This window comes from Zootoca vivipara, chromosome 8 (genome assembly GCF_965207765.1).
Source record: "Zootoca vivipara chromosome 8, rZooViv2.hap1.1, whole genome shotgun sequence".
Classification (NCBI taxonomy): Eukaryota; Metazoa; Chordata; class Lepidosauria; order Squamata; family Lacertidae; genus Zootoca; species Zootoca vivipara.
This window is the reverse complement of record NC_142591.1, coordinates 27,283,676-27,304,288: the sequence shown is the minus strand read 5'-3', so window position 1 is coordinate 27,304,288 and position 20,613 is coordinate 27,283,676. Positions and strand designations below refer to the sequence as shown.

The window sequence follows — 20,613 nt, the reverse complement described above, 5'->3', positions numbered from 1 at the left end:
GTATATTTAAATGTGGGGAATATTGTGTTTTCCTGTTTATAAAGCTAGTGCTTCTTTTCTTCTTCTTCTTTTTAAAAAATATGTTCTTTTCATACTGCAGTATCTGTTGTGTTATGGAACAACTGACTGATATACTGGCATGTCATACAGGCAAGGAGGCAACCAATTCACGTAGGGATTCTGTTCCCGGGCCACACACACATCGATGGAGCATGCCCTGCCTTGTTATGCCCCACTTGCCCCAGTTCTGCCTTCTTCGGGATCAAAAAGGACCCATGTGTCAGTGATCGTGCCTCCACTGGACATGCCTAAAATGGCCGCCGCCTGTACTAAATTCCGTTCACACCAGTGGGCGTGGTGTGGTACAACAATGAGCATCATTGGACATTGTCCCTATTCCCCTACCTCTTTCCGCACACGCGTGCTTCTGTTCCCTCATGATTCCTTCATGAAAACAGCAGGGAAGAGCTGCACCCCAAATGTTATCACTTTATTCCTGAGATTTTCCAAGTTTAGTGGATCATGAATGGATTTTTAATGGAATCAAATAACAAGGAAATGAGCCCTAGCTTTCCAGAAACTGCTTTTACATCATGTGAAAAGTCAAATATAATGCCGAAATTAAACATTAGGGAAGCATTGGGAAAATGGAGTAAGCTGCCACGTGAATAATAATAATAATAATAATAGTTTATTATTTGTACCCCACCCATCTGGCTAGGTTTCCCCAGCCACTCTGGGCAGCTTCCAACAAAGATTAAAATACTGTACATTAAAATGTCACACATCAAAAACTTCCCTAAACAGGGCTGCCTTCAGATGTTTTCTAAATGTCAGTTAGTTGTTTATCTGCAGCCTGAGCTTATTATTTGTTATGGCAATCTCTCAGTCTTCATGGAGCTCAGCTGTGTCAAAAGCCTCTACTAGTGCTTACTCCTGAGTTGAAACAGCTGAAAGAATTTGTATAAGACATTTTAATCAGCTTTCTTGTGAGGATGGAGAAATCTAGTTCAGTCTCGGCAGTGGTAATTATTTCCTAATGAGTCTGGTACTAAAATGTGGAGGGGGGGGGCCTTTATTCTTCTTCTATGTTTTATGTTCTTTCTGCAAATAATGTAGGTAATTTAATCAGCTGGCTGTTCCAAGACTCTGGGGGCTTCCTTTAGAATGGTAAAAGTCTGTTAGAAAACTTGTTAAAATTGTCAGCTGGAATCGTACTTTGCATCTCAACTTCTCCCAAAGGACCAGAAGGGTTTTACTCCCTTAATTTAACTTGAGATCTATGTCATTATGTGCCAATTCCTTAGTGATCAGGAAAGAATGATGAAGTTTTGGAAATATTATTATAGTATAAAGAAACTGACCAAGGGTTCTAACTGTTGCTACTGAAAACTGGCTGGGCCAGAAAATTAAGGGATTATTCTGAAGTGGGATACTTAGCTGTGTGGGTGCCACACACATCTCCTTGAGCTCCTCAGAGGAAATGTGGGGAACAAGTGCCACAAAAGCTCTTTTACTGAAAGCTCTGGGATTGAAAGTGCTGCGCTATCCTCTTGTTAAGTTCAAGAATAAATAGCTAGATAGCTCAAGCCGCCTTATGCATTTGGTGAGGGTCAAAGGGAGGAAATTGCATGGTTCTTACCTTGTCAGCTTTGTCCCGATTTGCTGCCTCAGCTCAAGCCTCTCCTCGTCGGTCTGCATGGGTAGGATGTTCTTTTCCTCCAGTTCTCGTTTGGACGGCCTGTTGCTAAGTTTGATGGCTAAAGAATCTTTCCTGCAGACTTTCATGGCGAGGGAACCTTGGGCAGAAAGAAGCAGCTTTTGAGAATGGAATTTTAGACTGTGCTATGTCTTCATCTATAGCACTAGGATCACAGCAACATAGACTTTTCTGTTTGTTTGTTTGTTTTTTAAAAAACCTTTCCTACATAGGAAGATGGATGCTATTGTGATCTTCAAACTAGAAACCTCTTTTAAAAGCCTTTCCACTGGTTCAGTGAGCTACTTATTAAGGAAATGCAAATTATTATTTTGTACCTCAGCTCTAGACAGGCAGTGTGAATGCAGAAGTGGCTCTGGCCTTAGCCCAGAAAAAAAGTGTCTCTTTTTCACTGAAGACCTATTGCTGCCATCATGATGATACAAGAGGGCAGCAAGCCCCTGGCAGGCTCTCCATTGCATCAAAGCAACAGCAGTTTAGATGACGGACTGCGGGGCAAGGAAACAAGCCTCACACTCACCTTCCTGCTCTACAGTCCTTAACACAACGCACACCACCCTGCGGATGGGAATGATATGTGGGCTTGAACCTAAGGACTTTAAAGAGGGAGCGAATCACCTTGCTGTCCTTGAGCTTCTTCGTGCCTATAAGCCAAGGCTATCAAATCTGTCTACAACACTGTGTTGTTGTTGTTATCAGCAGCAGCTCTTACTTGTAAAAATTGAGCTGTCCTCATCTTCCTCTTCGTCGTCATCCTCTTCTTCTCTTGCATAGAGGCATGAAGAATCTTCATAGTCAGATTCATGAGGCACATTTTCTTTATTGTCATCGCATTCGATCACAACCGTTGGCACTTGTCTCATGTCTGAAAGGCCTCCTGGTCCACATTTGGTGACACTGTCTCCCCCATGCAGACCAGAGCTTGGGGAAATCAGGAGGAGGGAGAGAGAGAAGGACATTGGAATGACTTGCTTCCCAAGCATCAAAAGGTTATGCTAGCACCTTTTGAACAGATATACTGTAACGTTCCCCCCCCCCACAGCAGGGGGACAGGTTTTGAAGCGTAATCACTGGGTGCAGAACGTTTTCCTGTCCTGGTATGAGCCCTGGCAATCCAGATCCACAAGTTTGCAATGTGATTCAGTTCAAGCTGGGTAAAAAGGTGAAGAGTGCCAGTTGGATAATGCCCACCAACACAGATGAAGGATAAAGTAAATAAACATGCACAAATAAAGTGGACAGTCCTCTCCTGCAATTTTCAAAACTAGGCTTACACCCACTGTGAAGCTCTTTAAATACTGTGTGCGTACTTGTCCTCATAATGCACAAATATAAAAATGTTTATCTCTCCTATTCTCCACTGAGTTTCACAGAACTCATGGTATAGTTTCTATGCATCAAAAAATCCAACTGAACAGGCACTTAAAAAAAAAACACCACAGCCTGGCACTAAGCACACACCAGTTAAACAAAATAGGGCAGAAAAGAAAGTGACTATTAGCAAATGTAAAAAAAAAAATCAAAATCAGAAGTACTAAAAACATATGACAATGTAAGCTCCCTAAAACAAAGCATTTCTTTCTAACAGAGTTTTGGGCCAATTTGAGCAAATAATTCCAAAGTGTAAGAGCTACCACCAAGGAGGCTCTGTTATGCTCTCCACAAATATTACCTCTGTAATGGAAGAACCCCTAAGCTCTGCAGATCTCAAGAGATAAGTAGGCCTATAAATGCTTGCAAGTGGAAAGAGGCATTCACCAAAATCCACAACTCATGGGGGACTTCCATATTCAGTGGTACCTGGAGTTACAAACGCCTCAGATTACAAATGCTTCAGGTTACAAACTCCGCTAACCTGGAAGAGTTACCTCGAGTTGAGAACTTTGCCCTAGGATGAGAACGGAAATTGTGTGCTGGCGGCACAGCACACCTCTAGTTAAGAACAGTTTCGGGTTAAGAACGGACCTCCGGAATGAATTAAGTTCATAACTAGAGGTACCACTGTAAAGCTCTTTTCATTCCACAAGGAGTTCCCTACCGTAAAGGGAGCTATAGCCAATGAACAGCAGTCCTCTAGTTTATCATAACAGGCCCCAATTTAAGCAACTTTGTACTGGCTGACAGTTCAAAAATTTTATGTGAACTAGTAGAAAAAAGCCATTGTGGGCTGGCAACCCATTCAGAATAACAACCTGCACTTGCAGGGGGAGGCAACTGAGTTGCTGTGAGGGATGGGTGGGCCAAAATCAGAACGCAAGTGCATAAAGCAATTCAACAAATATCAATGAGTAGGTCTAACGCTAACCAAGTTTGTCAGTTAGCAGTGAAAGATATACTGTATGAAGATGCTGAACATGCACAGCCCCTATCAAATTTCTACAGGGAAATTTGCCTGTGGATTGTGCCTTTGGGGAATAAAGCACTCTATCTATTTATTGTATTGTTATACAGTACTGGTTATATTACACTTCAAAGAGATAATTTTGTTAATGCTATTTTTACAGGCGTAACATAATAGCAATAATGAGATATTTATCCTTACTGGGTAAATCGAAGAGAGGGAACGGGTGCCTAGAGATATTCAAATTTTGCGCTATGAAGGATAAAAAACCACTGGTGATGAATTGGGATGGGAACATCGGTATTTGATTTTAATTACATTTATACGTTGAACGTGTTATCCACAAAAAAAGTGAATGTCAGCCCAAATCCTCCTAATGTAACATCCCCTTAAAACTTTAAATTAACTTTTCATTTATGGATATGCTTCAATAATTTAAATTCAATTAGCCTTCATCCATTATTTTATTTTATTATATATATAAAAAAACTAACTTGATCTTCCTGCAAATCTGTGCAATTCTTCAGTGATTAACATGGAAAATCAAATATAATATCCTTGAAATATAAAAGAATGGAACAATTCATTATATTAAAAGAAACCCGCAGTGAATGCCATATAGTTTAAGTTCTGAAAGCTGTATATGGATGGAGTAGATCAGTGGTAGGAAACTTGTGGTTCTCCAAATATCGCTAGACACAGAAGTCTCATCAACCCAACCCAGCGCTGCCAACAGTCAGGGATGATGAGAGTTATAGACCAACAATATCTGGAGTGCCCAAGGTTGCCCACCTCAGAGTAGATTAATGCTAAGTCAATCCTTCTCTGAAATCAGCACCCAATATAACACACCGCATATCACACAACACAAAAACATTGCATTCTGTAAGCATATCCTTATGGGCTACCACCAGAAATCTGACCTGCATCTAAGCAGAAGCTATTTCAAGCATGAAAAGGTGGAACTCATGCCCCTTCCATTATGTCACCTCTCTGGAGTAAATTCCACTTGGTTGGCTGTTATTTATGAGATTGTGTCCCAGGTTGCAAATGAGAATCATACAGCAAGAGGAAATGTCCCATGTTCAGTCTACAGAGTATTTGTGACCACGGGTCAACGTTCTAGCTAGCATTAACAGTTCCAATACTTCAGGGACGAGATTGTACTCTGCAAGCATACATCCCTGTCAGCAGCGGAGCAATCCGATTAGGTGCCCGGGGTGGCATGGGGGCGGGGCCAGCGGTGCGGGGGGGGGGAGCGGTGAGGGAGGGCAGCTGCCTCCTCCCCCTCAGCTGCCCTACAGCTTGGAGGGAGGCAGCAGGCAGACCTTTTGAGCAGCGGAGCCTGCGTGTGCCCAAGCCACCATGTCTCTCGAGAAGCGTGGCTTGGGCATGCTGCAGGCCCTGCGGTGCCACCCGGGGTTTGTCACCCTTTCAGTGGTAGCACCCAGTGCAGCTCACCCTATCGCACCCCCGTCACTCCGCCCCTGATCCATGCCTGGCTGTCATGATAGATAGTCCTTTTTTCCAATCCAAAGCTGGTTCAATTGTGTAAATGAGAAATTCCCACAACCCTCTGCTCCATCGCATGTGTACCGTCGTTTGCTTTGCTTTTTCTGATGAGAGCTGGCCGCTATTGGGAGGTACATTTCATACCACTAGCTTCAAGTGAGAGACATAAAAATATATTGTTTGCAGACTGGCAATCAGGTGGTTTTGCCCACATGTCTGCCAATTTCAGCCTTCTGTCTCCTGTGTTCAGTTTCTGTCTGTTAGCTTGATATCTGAAGGAGCAGGTTAGAGCCTCTGAGAGTTTATAGTCAATTAATATAATTTAGTTTTAAAGATGCTACTGGACTCAAGCCTTTTCAGTCCTTGTTCATTCTGAGGCCTTTGCAATCTTTGCAATCAGATATATCAGTGCGACACAATTCTATGCATGTTTGCTCATAAGTAAGTTTGACCATGTTCAGTGGGGCTTACTCTTGAGTAAGTGCAGGTGGGAAGGCAGCATATATTGCAGTTTTTATAGTATATACAGTCATAGTAATCAGTGAGTGTGTGTGTGTGTGTGTGTACACACGTCACACTTCCAAAGATAACACCTGTAACTCAAAATAGTTCACATAAACAACTGACAGTATAGCCAGTAATAAATTAATGATACATACTAAAAAGTATAATATCAGTACAACATAACGCTAATAAAAACAAACATTTAACAGTTCGTTTCATGTGCTTCAAAATTTGAGCATTAAGCTCAGCAACGGGCCAAATGAAAATATCCAATAGCTTCACATCCAAAATATACAGTACATTATATAATATATGCATATGATAGGCATGTGCACATATTATAGGCATGTGTAGTCTCAATACATCTCTTGTTAAAGCTGATTACTACAAACACGGCAATAGATCTCCTTTAGGTTTAATTTTTCTTTTGAGGCAAGCAGAACTAACAGCAGCAATGCTGTCAAAAACATCCAGAAGAGACGCTGTTTGGCAGAACCAACCTCTTAAAAAATAAAATGCATCTCTTCTGAAAATCTACACTAATCTCCTTGGAGACATTTGCCAAAACAGAGAATGTCTCAGCAAAATAACTTAAAAATGTATCAGGACATGTCGGTTTTGTAGATGCTTTGTCCACATGCATTATGAAAAGAGCAGGCGCTTTTTCAGGGGGAAACAGCCACCAGCTTTTTAATCTTCTGAGGATTGTGGAAGTTAAGGGACATCATTTTTGACACTGAGTGCAACTGAAATAATTGGCATATTATTTTGGTACAAAGCTTACTGCTTCGGGCTTACGGGAAATAGGTGGGGGCTATTCGCCTTTGTGCCACTGCCGCCCTCTTCAGTATTGCATCAATGAAATCAAATTTCTGAAACGTATTTGTAAAGAGTTGCTAATTTGGCATATTTTTGCACTGCACCCAAAATTGAGGGTTTTTGTTATTATTTTTTTGGGGGGGGGATGGTTTATTTGTAGTGCCACATCATCATTACCACCACCACCACCATCATCATCACCAGCTGCTATAAAATAGTGCTGCAGAGAAAAAGGAAGAGTAAATAGTCCAGAAAGCTAACAAGGTCGGTCAGACAGGACATATTATCCATTGAAATAGTACACACACACACACACACACACACACACACACACAGCAAATTACAGTCCTGCTTCCAAACTCCCAGTATTCTTGCCTTCAGCCCTTATTTCGATTAACCAGATACAGTTCACATAGTTCTAATCTTTCCTCTGAATCCATGAGGGTTAGAAAAATGCTCCTCCTTCAAATGGAAAGATGAAACACTCCCAACGACCACTGAATGGCAGGTTTTAATGATTGAATAATTACAACTAGCAAAATTGACGGGGTGGGTGCGAGGAACAGGTATCCAGAAGACATCGAAAGAGTGGATTTTCTCCAGAGAATATTTTAAAATGTACAGCACTAACAATTCACTATTGACAGATTTAGAACAATATTTGTAATGGTAAATAAATAAAGAGACAAAAAGAGAGGAAACAGAAGAAGGAAATCTAACAATATCAAGCCTGTGAGAAACATCAATCTGAAAAACCAGGTATAATGGAAAGGGTTGGAAGTATTGATGGTTTTTGAAATTGGAATATACTTTTAGACTTCATTTGGTTTTGTATAATCTTAGATTTATTCTGAGTTTGAATGTAACCATATTTGAATTATAAGGATATTTTTTCTTTTTGTAATTTGTATTCTACATTTTATTTTTGAAGATCTGATGTATTTTCTTAACATTTTTCAATAAAGTTATTTAAAAAAAGAAAAAAGAAAAAAATGCTCCTTCATTTTAAATAAACAAAACCTGAAATTGTCAGGATTCCATTTTGCTGGATCCCCCTAAGATACACAACATACTTCCTGCAGCCATACTCTGCTCCTAAGATGGACAGGTATTGTGTTGCTTGGGTATTCAGGGCAACTTAAAGCTCCACAAAGGTCCATTGTTACACCTCTCTCTCTGTCTCTGTGTATGTGTTTTAGAGGTGTTCATTTATAACCACAGAAGTTCCAACTGATACTAGTCTGTACTCCCTTCCAAAATGCTATTCAACTCTAATAATAATAATAATAATTTATTTATACCCCGCCCACCTGGCTGGGTTTCCCCAGCCACTCTCGGCGGCTTCCAACAAAATATTAAAATATAATAGTCTGTCCAACATTAGAAGTTTCCCTAAACAGGGCTGCCTTCAGATGTCTTCTAATGGATCAAATTTAAGTCTAACCGCGTGTCCCTAATTCATTAAGGATGCTTGGAATTGTATCTCTGTGAGGGGGATCCTTCAGTTCTCAGGATGTGCTTTAAATGTATGTTGTGGGTCTTTCCTCCTAAAATAAGAGACCTTCACCTTCAGTAGTCTACATTTAACTAGGAGTTGAAAACAGAAACAAATCACATCACCTGTTTTCTGCTTATTAACCATAAAGCGTGCCCTAGTAACTGCAGACTTGATAGGAGTTTAGTAACGGGAACATCTATTGCTGTGGGGGAACAGATGCTTCTGCGAAGTCAAAAGGTGAGCATTCTTATTGCACACAGAATTGTGTCCACTCTTTAATTTACAACGGACCAGATTTTGCAATTAACAGTTAACACAAGCCTGCGCACATGGAAGAAACTGCCACAGAGGAAAACACAGGATGGGTCGTTGCAATAATTGCTGCTGAGAATCCCCCTAACCAAGTTGCACTTTCAGGTAACATCCTGTTGCAAATATAGGCTTCAATATAACACAGAAATAATTGCCTCTGGGAAACCTACAAGCAGGCTGATTTGTTTACACTAGAACAGGCACCCCCAAACTTTGGCTCTCCAGATGTTTTGGCCTACAACTCCCATGATCCCTAGCTAACAGGACCAGTGGTCGGGGAAGATGGGAATTGTAGTCCGAAACACCTGGAGGGCTGAAGTTTGGGGATGCCTGCACTAGAAGATTGTAGTATTGTTTCCATTGGCTCCATGTCTGAGCAGATTTGAAGAAGTCTGTGTTTAACACTTAACATTAGGTTTTCTTAACCAAGAAGGGAATGTACTCTACCAGTGTGCAAACTTGCAAAATTAGAAGGCTCCAAAAGCACAAGGTAAAGGTAAAGTGACCCCGGACCATTAGGTCCAGTCGTGACAGACTCTGGGGTTGCAGCGCTCATCTCGCGTTATTGGCCAAGGGAGCTGGCATACAGCTTCCAGGTCATGTGTCCAGCATGACGAAGCCGCTTCTGGAGAACCAGAGCAGCACACGGAAATGCCGTTTACCCTCCCGCTTGGAGCAGTACCTATTTATCTACTTGCACTTTGACGTGCTTTCGAACTGCTAGGTTGGCAGGAGCTGGGACTGAGCAACGGGAGCTCACCCCGTCACAGGGATTCGAACCACCGACCATCTGATCAGCAAGCCCTAGGCTCTGTGGTTTAACCCACACGCCACCTGCATCTCAAAAGCACAAAGCATGGTCTAATTCTGTATTTGTCTAGCACTACATGTGGAATGAATATTGTGACTGCAGTTGAGAACAGAAGACTTCCTTCCATAAAAAAGGCAGTCACTACAACTCATCTTTCAAAGCCACATTCATGTAGGGACCCTTGTTTGCCTTGGGCATATTGCTTCAGCTCCAACATCTATCTGACCATTATTTTCTTAATCACGTTGCTTCATTTTAAAAAATGGCCATAACCGCACAGATCCTGAGCCTCAACCTCATTTAAAGTCAGCTGTCACTACCTTCTCCACCACCAAATACATACAGTGAAACTAAATGAGGGCACTAATAGGAACTGTAATGAAGATTACCATCACGATTATGCCTGAGCCACTAGAAATGATCAGCAGAATATTTGTAGAAACCTGTGAAACTGGCACATGAAATGATAGGAAGTACAAAGCATTTGAAGATGAAATAATTCCAGGTTGTAGCGATCTAGATAAATGGCTTAACGCCAAACAGCTTTCAAATGTCTTACAGGAATTGGTCTCCAAATTACTGAAGCCTATCATATACAGAAAGTTATTATCTCAAAAGACAATGGGAACTGTCTGATTTGCACACAGCCTATAACATTCTTTTTTAAAATAAAAGAAAGCCCAAACTATGAACGTCCTTCGCTGAAATACAGGAAAAAGAAAAGAGGATAACAATAATGGTTGCATCATCACCATTCTAAGACATGTTGCATAACAGAATAGATTGGTGTATCTCAAATTTCTGATAACTTGGGGGGGGGTTCTATATAAAAATAGGAAATATACATCACTTAAACACCCTCATATTAAAGCAATTAACACCCAATTGTTAAAGCATGTTAACAATTGCCACCTGCCCTCAGAGAGACCCAGCTTCTGTGAATTCTGCAAAAATTCTCTCTTTGGAGGGCAACTTCTCTGATGGCAGATGGCAGGGAGCTGCCTTCTATGGAGTTGGATCCCCATCAGGGTCCCAGACAGAAGGTCTTTCCCTGTCCTAAGTGGAGATACTGGGAAAAGAACCTGGGACCATCTGCGTGCAAAGCATGGAGTCCACCCACTGGGATGTTGTTGCATCTCTGCTTTCTGAATAACTCCAGTGCAAAGAGATGGCAAAATTATCTCCAGCTTGCAGAGGCTGAAGGAGGCAAGGCCAAAACTGTGACTTGTGTAGATATGAAGTATTGTATTTCTCTTTATAAACTCCAATAAAATTATTAAAAAGAAGAAGAATACAGTTCAAAACATCATGTTACCTTTCTAGCTTCTGCATGGTCATGGCCAGTGTCTTGTTCAACTCCTCGATCATGCGACACCCTGAAGGATGCATGGGCAACGTGCTGGATCCAGAAGGCAAATGTGGGCTGTGGCTGCCGTACTGATGCTGGTGTGCTAACTGTGACGGTAGGACCGTGTGGTGATGCGAAGCCATTGGTTGCTGGCAGCTCTTCTGTGTGGAATAGGGTGCAAGGGAGAGGTCTGGTCCCCCTAAAGGCATGCAAATCATGACTTTCTTTGGAGGTAGCGGAGGCGACAGTTTGACTGGCATACAAGGCAGTTTCACAGGCGCACCAGGATCTAGAAGATAAAAGTTTGAGAAACTCAGAGATAAGCACTTGTGAGGTGGGAGCATTCAGGTCTCCTTCAAAACAACAACAACAACAGCAGCATGGGATTCTTTTTCCCCTCATGGTGCTCTTCCCATGCACAAGAACCAAAGAGGAGTCTTGCTGGATCGCCCTCCATCCTGTTTCCACAAGGGCTAGCCAGAGGCCTACAGGGAGTCTGCTACAGGATCTGAACATGTGAGCCTTCTCCTGCTTGTGCTAACCAACAACGAACATTCAGAGGTAAGCTTCCTCTGCTCCTGGAGTCAGTCAACAGCCACCAGGGTTTTCCTCCATGAATTTTTTCCCAATCCCCTTTTAAAGTCATCCAAGTTGGTGGCGACCACTAGATCTTCTGGGAGCAAGTTCCATAGTTCAGTAATGCACTGCTCTTCCTTTTGTCTGCCTTGAATTTCCCAACATTCAGCTTCGTTTGATCACAGAAGTTCATCGAACACCACCAAAGGGGGAGCTAACACCTCTGTCTATACACTTTGTCTTTACATTGCATAATTTTATACACCTTTATCATGTCGCCCATTACTCATATTTTTTTTTCTAAACTAAAACACCCTAAATGTTGCAGTATTTCCTACAGGGGAGTTGCTTCAGCCCCATTAATTTTCGTTGCCCTTTCCTGCAAATATGGCAGCAGAAGTGTATGGCAGACAATACCACCATCACCACATGGATGGATCCATTGCTTTGGGTCTTTCGCTTCCAAGTACCACCTACAAGTCAGATCCATCAATGTAGGTGTGATATTCAAGCTGGGCTTGATGAAGGAATATTACAGATACTGACAATGGGGGCGGGGGGGGGGGAAGGAATCATACTGCAGTCACATGACAGGTAAGTCACACTGGCTCAGTGCCAGCCTCTCTCTTGCTATCATTATCTATTACTGCACGTGGTATAAACTGACAGTGATTGACTGTTGATAGCTTGAAGGATATAAACACAATCAATGCAAAGACCTCATAATCAATGGAGTAATGCAAATCAACACTTTGGTCTACATTTGGTTCAGGATCTAGATAGATCCCAGACCTACTAGCACTGGCACCAAAAGAGACCTGCTAATACCAAGGGTCCACAAAAACCTGGACCTGCATTTATTTATAAATACTAACGTTTTCATACTGCTGTTCCATAGATGTAGAATATAAACTGATTCATTAAAACCGAATACAAAAAAAAAACAAGAAAAAGCTGCTACTGCCAAGCGTAATACAAGGCAGCAGTTAAAAATTGTAAAGTTGACTGAGGGATTGGCTCCAGGTTCAGAGGCACTCTACCTTTCTGTGTAATTATAGAAATTATAATGCCTGGGTACATAAAAATGTTTCCAACCTGCTGTTGAAAGGATTGTTTAGTAGATACGGTGCCACATCCCAAACATCACAGTTTTGACAAGCATCCTGAAACTGTAATGGCTGGGAAAGATGAACCTGTTCAAAACATAGACCTCATCATGGGAGATGTAAGGGGTGGGGAGTCTATTGTTGTACTTGAACCAGTTAAAAATGCACACTTTTAAAAAGAAAAAGTTGAAATCTGAGAATAATTTTTATGACCTATTCCCCACAAGACACTTCAAGTGAAATTCTTTCTGCAGTCATGTGTCCCCTGCTATTGTTCCTGCCAATCGCTAGCAAATCGTTTCCCTCCATCACTTTCTGTTAATCATTCCCAGCGCATCTTAAATTTATTCTCACAAAATCCTCAGCACTAACATGCACGCACGCTATATTGCCGGAGCTATATTGAAAACCCGAAGGTCTTCATTTCGATTGTGAGAATTCTCATTATACGAATTCCTTCAAAACGGGACCCAAGGATGTCTCTGGAGAAATTAGCAATGGAATAAGGTTAATTTACTTTCGGCTCGGAAAAGATGATTCATTAGAGCTGATTGCTCATTTCCAGAGACTATGCAAATCTAATAATACCCCCAGAGGACACCATAAAGAATCTTAGAAATTTATGTCTTTTGACCCTTACACCCAGATTCTATGCATGTTTATTCGGAAATAAGCCATTTTGATTTCACTGAGACCTGAGGCCAAACTACAACCTCAATCACATGCACTATTAGGCTCCCCCAGTATCTGCACCCTCTGTAAGGTTCAAGAGCTTTGTTCAGAAGTTAAATACAGATCAAAACCACTGAAAAGGGTAAAAATGCCTGGGGAAGGGCAAAGGTTTCAAGAAAAAAAAGCAGCGTGTGGGGAGTGTTAACTATCCCACTCCCATCTTGCCACTGCAAAGCATCCCCTCTCAAAGACACTTTGCAGTCAAAAAGCAGATAGTGACCCAAAGTTGCCCTGTAAGATCTGCTCTTTTCCCCCCAGACTGCCTCGATGTCCACGAATAAAGTTTCTGCGGCATTAAGGGCAATCAGCTGGTTAAACTAGGCATGCCTTGTGATTAGCTTTATAATCCTAGCTTTGTGCTCATGGTAAAAGGGAAGACCTGTAGCTCAATTATAGCATCTCCAAGTAGGTTTGGGACTCTAACGTCTGAATCCCTGGAGAACATTCCATGCAGACAGTACTGGCCTAGCTGGCAGTATATAAGGCAGCTTCCTCCGCTGCTATGACACACAGCTCTGAGGTTTTAAAGAGCCATGGCACAGAGCCCTGGACTCTTCATTTCAGGGTCGTGGGTTCGAGTCCCACATTGGGCAAAAGATTCCTGCATGGCAGAGGGTTGGACTAGATGACCCTTGGAGTCCCTTCCAATTCTATGATTTATAACTGGGCTTCTCCCAAGGCAAGGGGCTTCGGGGTACTCAAGCTCCATTTTCCAGGTTGGGGCATAATGTTGCAAATAGGTTATTGAGATATCAGAAATCGTTCATTGGCAACACATTGTCTTTTTTTAAAAAAATAATAATCTGATTTTTAAGGGGGAACCCATAATTTTTTTGGGGGGGGGCTGTAATTGTGGGTTGGCAACTGGTACCATGTGGTCATGTGGACAGTTTGATGTTAATGGCATAGCTGTGCGCATGAGATGTACTGAACCTTCAGTAAATTATTATAATTTCATAAAGAGATATAGAATCGTAAGAGTTGGAAGGGACCCTGGGGATCATTTAGCCAACCTCCCTGCAATGCAGAAATATGCAGCTGTCCCTTATGGGGATAGAACCTGCAACCTAGGCATTATCAGCACCATGCTCTAATCAACTGAGCTATCCAGCTATAACTGAACTTTCCAGCTATAATATTATTGTTATTATTATTATAATATAATTATTTATTTATATCCCACCTTTCCCCCTACTGGGACTCAAGGTGGCTTACAGATAAAATTAAGAACATCTAAAAATATGGGGGGGGGGACAATTATAGTAGCATTGCAGCATCTAACATATTTACTGTGGCAGGGGGAAAACATTTGTAGGCCAGAGCCCATTTCCACCAGATGCATGCAAACATGCGTCATTTTATTTGTATGCCACTTTTCCACAGTTGAAACCATGCTCAAGGCAGCTTACAACGTGAAAAGATTACATAACTATAATGTAACAAAAGTAGTCATGAACAATAAATAAAACATTTACAAATATACAACCAAACTGGAAGGCAAAAACATAGGCCTTTGGCCTTTAACTCCCTGTGGCCTTTTAGGAGCAGATGGGTTTTTAAAAATGTACGTATTTCTCTTTCACCTTGTATTTAATGTATCTTTGAGGTGTTTACTGTCCATTTGTTTAGTTGCAAGTGGGCAAAATAAAGCGACTGGCAATTTTAACAAACAAACAAACAACCTATATTTCCTAAAATGGTTTTAGTTGCTGGCTTCTGCAGACCTGCAAAGGGTGTAAGGACACACAAAACAACTGGGTAGGAAGAAGTAATAAACAAACTCTCCCCTTTCCTTGAAGATGCATAGGAAGGTCCCTAGACAAATAATGTAAGTACAATTTGGCGCTGCAAGTAGCCACAACCAACCAACATGGTCTATTCAAGAAGTGAAGACATATAAGATTGGTGAGACATAGAGGGGCACTGACAATTGAAACAAGCCAGAAAGGGGCCTAAAGCTATTTTAATCAGACATTAGTGCTCTGCAATACCAGCTTAGGGAGGTTGTGAGGCCTGTAAATTCTTTCTGCATCCCTGGAGAAGAGGACCAGCTAGTTGCGTACCTAGTGTGTTATTATACGGATTATGAAGCAGAGCAAAAGAAAACTGAAAGAAAGAGGGATATAAAAGAAACCTCTATAACTGGATGGCCTGAAGAACAGATTAGAAGAATGTTAGCGGAGACAGAAGCCTAAAGGCAGCTGTGATGAGCATCCACCACACACACACAGAACAATCAAGTCTGAAAGAGAATACAGGACTACTAATTTTCTGCATGAACAGTTGTTGTAGTTGCAATACCCACATGACAACAAATATACGTGTGATGGATCCACACTGGCCTAAATGGGACAAGGGAAATATTTATACAACAGGTTTAAAGTGTTTTGCTAGTCATTTATTTTTTCCTAGACTACCACTGGGAAGCTCCGTTTGATATATTGAGGTTTCTTAGGGAATTCTCAGCACCCTTGTGACCGTTCCCAGACTTCTTGGGGATGAGGAAGTCAATGGCTAGTTGAAAGTAGCATAAACCAGATATTACTGACCTATCAATCTTTTTCTTCCACAAAAAAGTGACTCAAAGCAACCCAGAGTGCAAAAAACAAACACGAAAACTAAGCAGGAACAAAATAAAATTATCAACCATATTAGGTACAGAAGGGCAGGCCACACTCAACCCACCAAACTAAAAAGATTAGGGGAAGCAAATGCCACAAGCATAGCTCATTAAGGGCCAAAAGGCACTCTGTTTGTGTGTGTGGGTCATGGAATGACACCCACTGAATCATTCCAGCCCATATTCTGATGAGGTTTGAGAACTCCTTGGCCTGCCATAAATGTAAAAAAAGTGATGCAGGTTTATTAGTGACAGATGTGAAAACAACGGCAAGCTTTATGGAGGTGGTGGTGGGTGAAACATTCCATTTAGAGACACAGGAACAAGAGCTCTTTTCGGGGAGGGGGCGGCACAAAGCATTCTGGAACGCTTACTTACCAGCTAAGTGGTTGGCAATCCTGGCAATGGGTTTAGGAGGCAGGGCAGGGGGCTGTTTGAGGAGGGAGAGCTGTTTCACTGGGGTGTCCTCATGGTCTCCAGAGAAAGCAGCAGATTTTTTTGGGGGAAGTAGCAAGACTGGTTTAGATGAAGGATCTTGAGAAAGGTGGACTCCAGATTCACTGGACGTGGGGCTCTCTTCAGACGCTGGAGGACACAACCACATCATAGACGCAACAACGTTACAAGCAAAGCGGTAGCAGATAGACAAGGAAAGCAGCAGAGCAATGCGGGTTTAAAAAACATAACTAACAGTAAGAGTTTGCTCAGACATCACTATATACAGAGAGAGGGGGGTGGGGTGGGGAGAGAGAGAAAGAGGAGAAACTCTCCATGAAGAGATTGAAAACAAACTCTGGAACTTTCACAACACATAGCAGAACTTTTACTGGCACGAAAGGGGGCAAATTCATATGTCATTTTCCTAATCTTGTTCTACTTAAGTTGATTGCATTTCCTCCTAAAAGCTAATCACCATAACTCTTCAGACTAATATGCAGGATATATCAGTATTGAGCTTTGTTCATGGCCTAGTTGTTGTTTAGGAGCAGGGGTGTAACCAGCAGCTTTAACAGGGGACTCAGCTGAAAATATAACATTTTAAGTGCTTTTTAAGTGCAGTATACTTAATGAGCTAATGATGAGCACTGATGAGCTAATGACAAATTCCATATATACTTTAAAAAAAAAATTCTTAAAAAAAGCATTTTCACAGAGTTTTTTAATTATATCTGTGTAGATTCACCCAGGGTCCCTTAGTCTGATAGTTTGCATTGATGGAATCTTTCCCCCTCTTTGGCTTGTCTGCCAAGGCACACTCCCCACAGCAAGACCCTCCATGGCGTGTCTTCCAAGGGAAAACTAGAAGTGGATAAAGTATCTGGATTTATATCTTAGTGCTTTTCTCCACCAAATTTCTAGAGCTTTCAGCAGTTTCCCATCATTAGTCTAATTGTGCTATTAAATAAATTTCAGATATGTCATTTCATCCTAGCAATCAAAGGGATTGTGCTTATCTGCAGTTGAAGCCTTAATTTCTCTTCTCTGCCTGGGTAGTCAGATGAGGCTATTTCTGCTGAGAGCAATGCTAAAACCATGTTGAACTCCTTGCCCTCTCTATGCCTCAGCTACATAACTCAAGTGCTGACTAGTCAACGACAATCAGCTCATCATGTATTTGCACCTTCCTGTGTTTTACAAAGAATGGGTAGACTGTATCAAGAGAACATGAGGATCACTTCAAGGATAAATCTTAGTGGTGGAATTTGAAAACAAACCCCACCAGACTGCATCCAATGAATTTTTTTTTTTAAGCACGGTGCCTTTCATACAGCTTATATACATGATGTCATAAATTACAATGGCTAAAGAGGGTGATGTCACACCAGCTGCCCCATGGAAAGGAACAAGAGAATGATAGAGGCAAAGACAACCCCAGGGCCAGATCCAACTAGACTGTCTCCTCCTCTCTGCAGGGGCAATTGAAAGGACCAACTTCTATATTTTATATCATTCATTTGCTTTAGGTGACTTGGCAGCTATATAAACACAATAAAATACATAATTAGGTAAAGCTGCAGACCCATTTATTAAAAAACACATATAATTTTGCAATAGAGCAAATTTCAAAGGAGAGCACTGTATTAACACAACACCAATAGACAATATTAGTGTAAGAACCATGCAACTGGATCATATGAAAGGTCCATCTCAGCCCTGAAATGCCTTGTTTGGGGTCTTTCTGTGGGAAACCAGCTGGTCCTGTTTCCACCTCTGCGTGGCAGAATTGGGATTTGGATTGCACCTTAAACTAGTAACAATCGCAATGAATTTCATACATTAATTGTGTATTGCGTTGAAGAAGTAGGGTTTGGGGGTTTTTTTTGTGGTATATTGCTAGTCAATTATATTAGATGATACTGAATTCTAGTGATATCGCAGAAAGAAAAACTCCCTCTGCATTCACATCCTTCACAGCATGCATAATTATATAAGCCTCTATCATATCCCCTCCTCTGCATAGCAGTCATCTTAATTCTCATTTAAAACGCCCCGAATGTTATATAGCCTTTCCTTTTTGAGAAAGTGCTCTGATCCCACCCATTTGTGTGTTCTTTTCTACCCCCTTTCTAGTAATTCAGTATCCTTTTTGAGTTGCAGTGGCTAGAACTGCACACAATATCCCAAACGTGGCTGCAACCGCAGCTTCGTGAAGAGCAGAGTTGTTCACAGACCCTTTCATCCCTAGCAGAGTTTGGCCTTTTCCCGCAATACATGCACACAGAGTTGATGTTTTCACTGAGCTTTGCACTGGGACCTCAAGACTTATTGACATAAATCAAGGCTTACCATGTGCCATCAATTATTTTTAATTTAGTCAAAGGTATGAATATATACAAAAAGTAATGCATACAGTTTTGGAGCAAGTCAGTTTAACAGAACAAAGAACAATGTGATGTACTGTGCTTACCAAACTGGAAAAATCACAAAAGGTAGCAAGCTTGCTCTCTGTTATATTCCTCACCTTTATTGGAAATTTGAATTTACCTAACCCAGCCTTCCCTAACCTGGTGACCTCCAGATGTTTTGGGCTACAACTTCCATCAGCCGCAGACGCCATGGTTATTCTGGCAGGAATGGATAGGAAATGTGGTCCAAAACATTTCAAGGGCAGCAGGATGGGACAAGATCTAAGTCCTAGATTGTATTTGGATTTCACATTCTGGATCTAGATGTTATCCAGGCCCAAAAGACAGAACATCACATGGGGTATGTTCGTAGTAAAGTACAATTGAGTCACTACCCTGTTACATGTTATGTAGGTGACTATGGAAACCAAAAGTTACCTGTTCCATCCATGATCTCTGGAGTTGGGAGTACTTCATATGTACAGGAGTCGACAGATACTGAACATGGGTCCAATTCAGATAGGGCTGGGAGTGACGCCTGGCTGGAACTCAGAGCCTGCCCATTCTCCAACGATCCTTCTTCATTTTGTATGGAAAGCTCCCCATCTGGGTGGAAGCACAAAAATAATATGAAATGAAAACAAAATAACCAGAAGATTTCTCAGCTCTGAAAAATCCCCCCCAGTGGTTCAGTTACTTTAACTGCAATCACATACCTCAGAGACAAAGTCCTAATATATAGAATCTGTGCTAGGCTTCCTCAACCTAGTGCCCTCCAGATGTTGTGTACTACAACTCCCATTATTGCTGGCCACCGGCCATGCTGGCTGGGGCCGATGGTAGTTGTGATCTAAAGCAGGCATCGCCAAACTGCGGCCCTCCAGATGTTTTGGCCTACAACTCCCATGATCCCTAGCTAGCAGGGCCAGTGGTCAGGGAAGATGGGAATTGTAGTCCAAAACATCTGGAGGGCCGAAGTTTGGGGGTGCCTGATCTAAAGCATCTGAAGGGCACTAGGCCCAAGAAGCCTGATGTGCACAATTTTCCAGCCATATTCCAACAGACCCAGTCATTATTTTTTATATTAGAACTGCATTTACACAGCTGCCCCTTTTAACAGGTTCTCTGAAATTTCTTCAGTTCAGATTTGACAGATGTTACTGGTAAATGGGAATCAGGTTCCTCGGTCTTCAAAAACACAATGGCATGGAGGTGCTATGACAGGATGGCATTTCCTTGCTCAATATGTAGTTGGCGGATCAGGGAGGCATCCTCCCAAACATATTTGTTTGCACCACAGGCTAGATTTTTTTTTAAAAGCAGTCCCCCTTGTTTGTCCTTCTCCCTCAGAAGCAATAAAACACGCATAATTTTTAATTAAGCACTTGTCTTTGGTGCTAAAAGTGCTTCAAATACAATCCTTACAATGGTCACGTAACTTAAACTAGACCTATTGTTCCTCTGTTGAAATAGTGGTTAATAGTGGCTGAGGTTTAATAGCTTGCTTACCCAGCAGCACAGCCACTTACCTTATGCATCACTAAGGAGGAGGATGAAAGAAGACAGGTTTGCCTAACACAATTCCATGTGCTGGCTGATATGTGGAGTCTATACTATAGTGGCACATTTGGAAATAATTGCTATACTTTAAATAGAAGGACAATGCATTTCGCCAAAGGGATCGGTGTGCCGTCTGTCTAGGTGCCTGACTGTTGATGGGCAACTAATGTTCCTAAGGCAGTAGGCATAGGACTTTAGTCTTAAGAGCAACAGAACTGCTAAATTCATTAAGTATTATACTTTCTTTGAAACATGGCATTTCTCAGCAGTTAAGCATGGCTTTGTGGTTGGCTGGTCCTACCCTGAGG

General features: G+C 41.7%; 1 protein-coding gene across 4 annotated transcripts in view; it reads right to left on the bottom strand.

The window, feature by feature from the left end:
- LOC118090495 (phosphatase and actin regulator 1) overlaps nt 1-20,613 on the bottom strand; it is a 127,738-nt gene that overhangs the window by 22,674 nt on the left and 84,451 nt on the right. For 2 of the 4 annotated variants that reach the window (XM_088675179.1, XM_035126288.3), the window contains exons 4-8: nt 19,184-19,351; nt 16,278-16,484; nt 10,833-11,154; nt 2,433-2,641; nt 1,643-1,799 (exon numbers count right to left, since the gene is read on the bottom strand). In XM_088675179.1, coding sequence (XP_088531305.1) covers nt 1,643-1,799; nt 2,433-2,641; nt 10,833-11,154; nt 16,278-16,484; nt 19,184-19,351 — 1,063 coding nt within the window. The remainder of the gene's footprint in view (nt 1-1,642; nt 1,800-2,432; nt 2,642-10,832; nt 11,155-16,277; nt 16,485-19,183; nt 19,352-20,613) is intronic. The other 2 variants (XM_088675180.1, XM_088675178.1) reach the window with 1 other exon arrangement.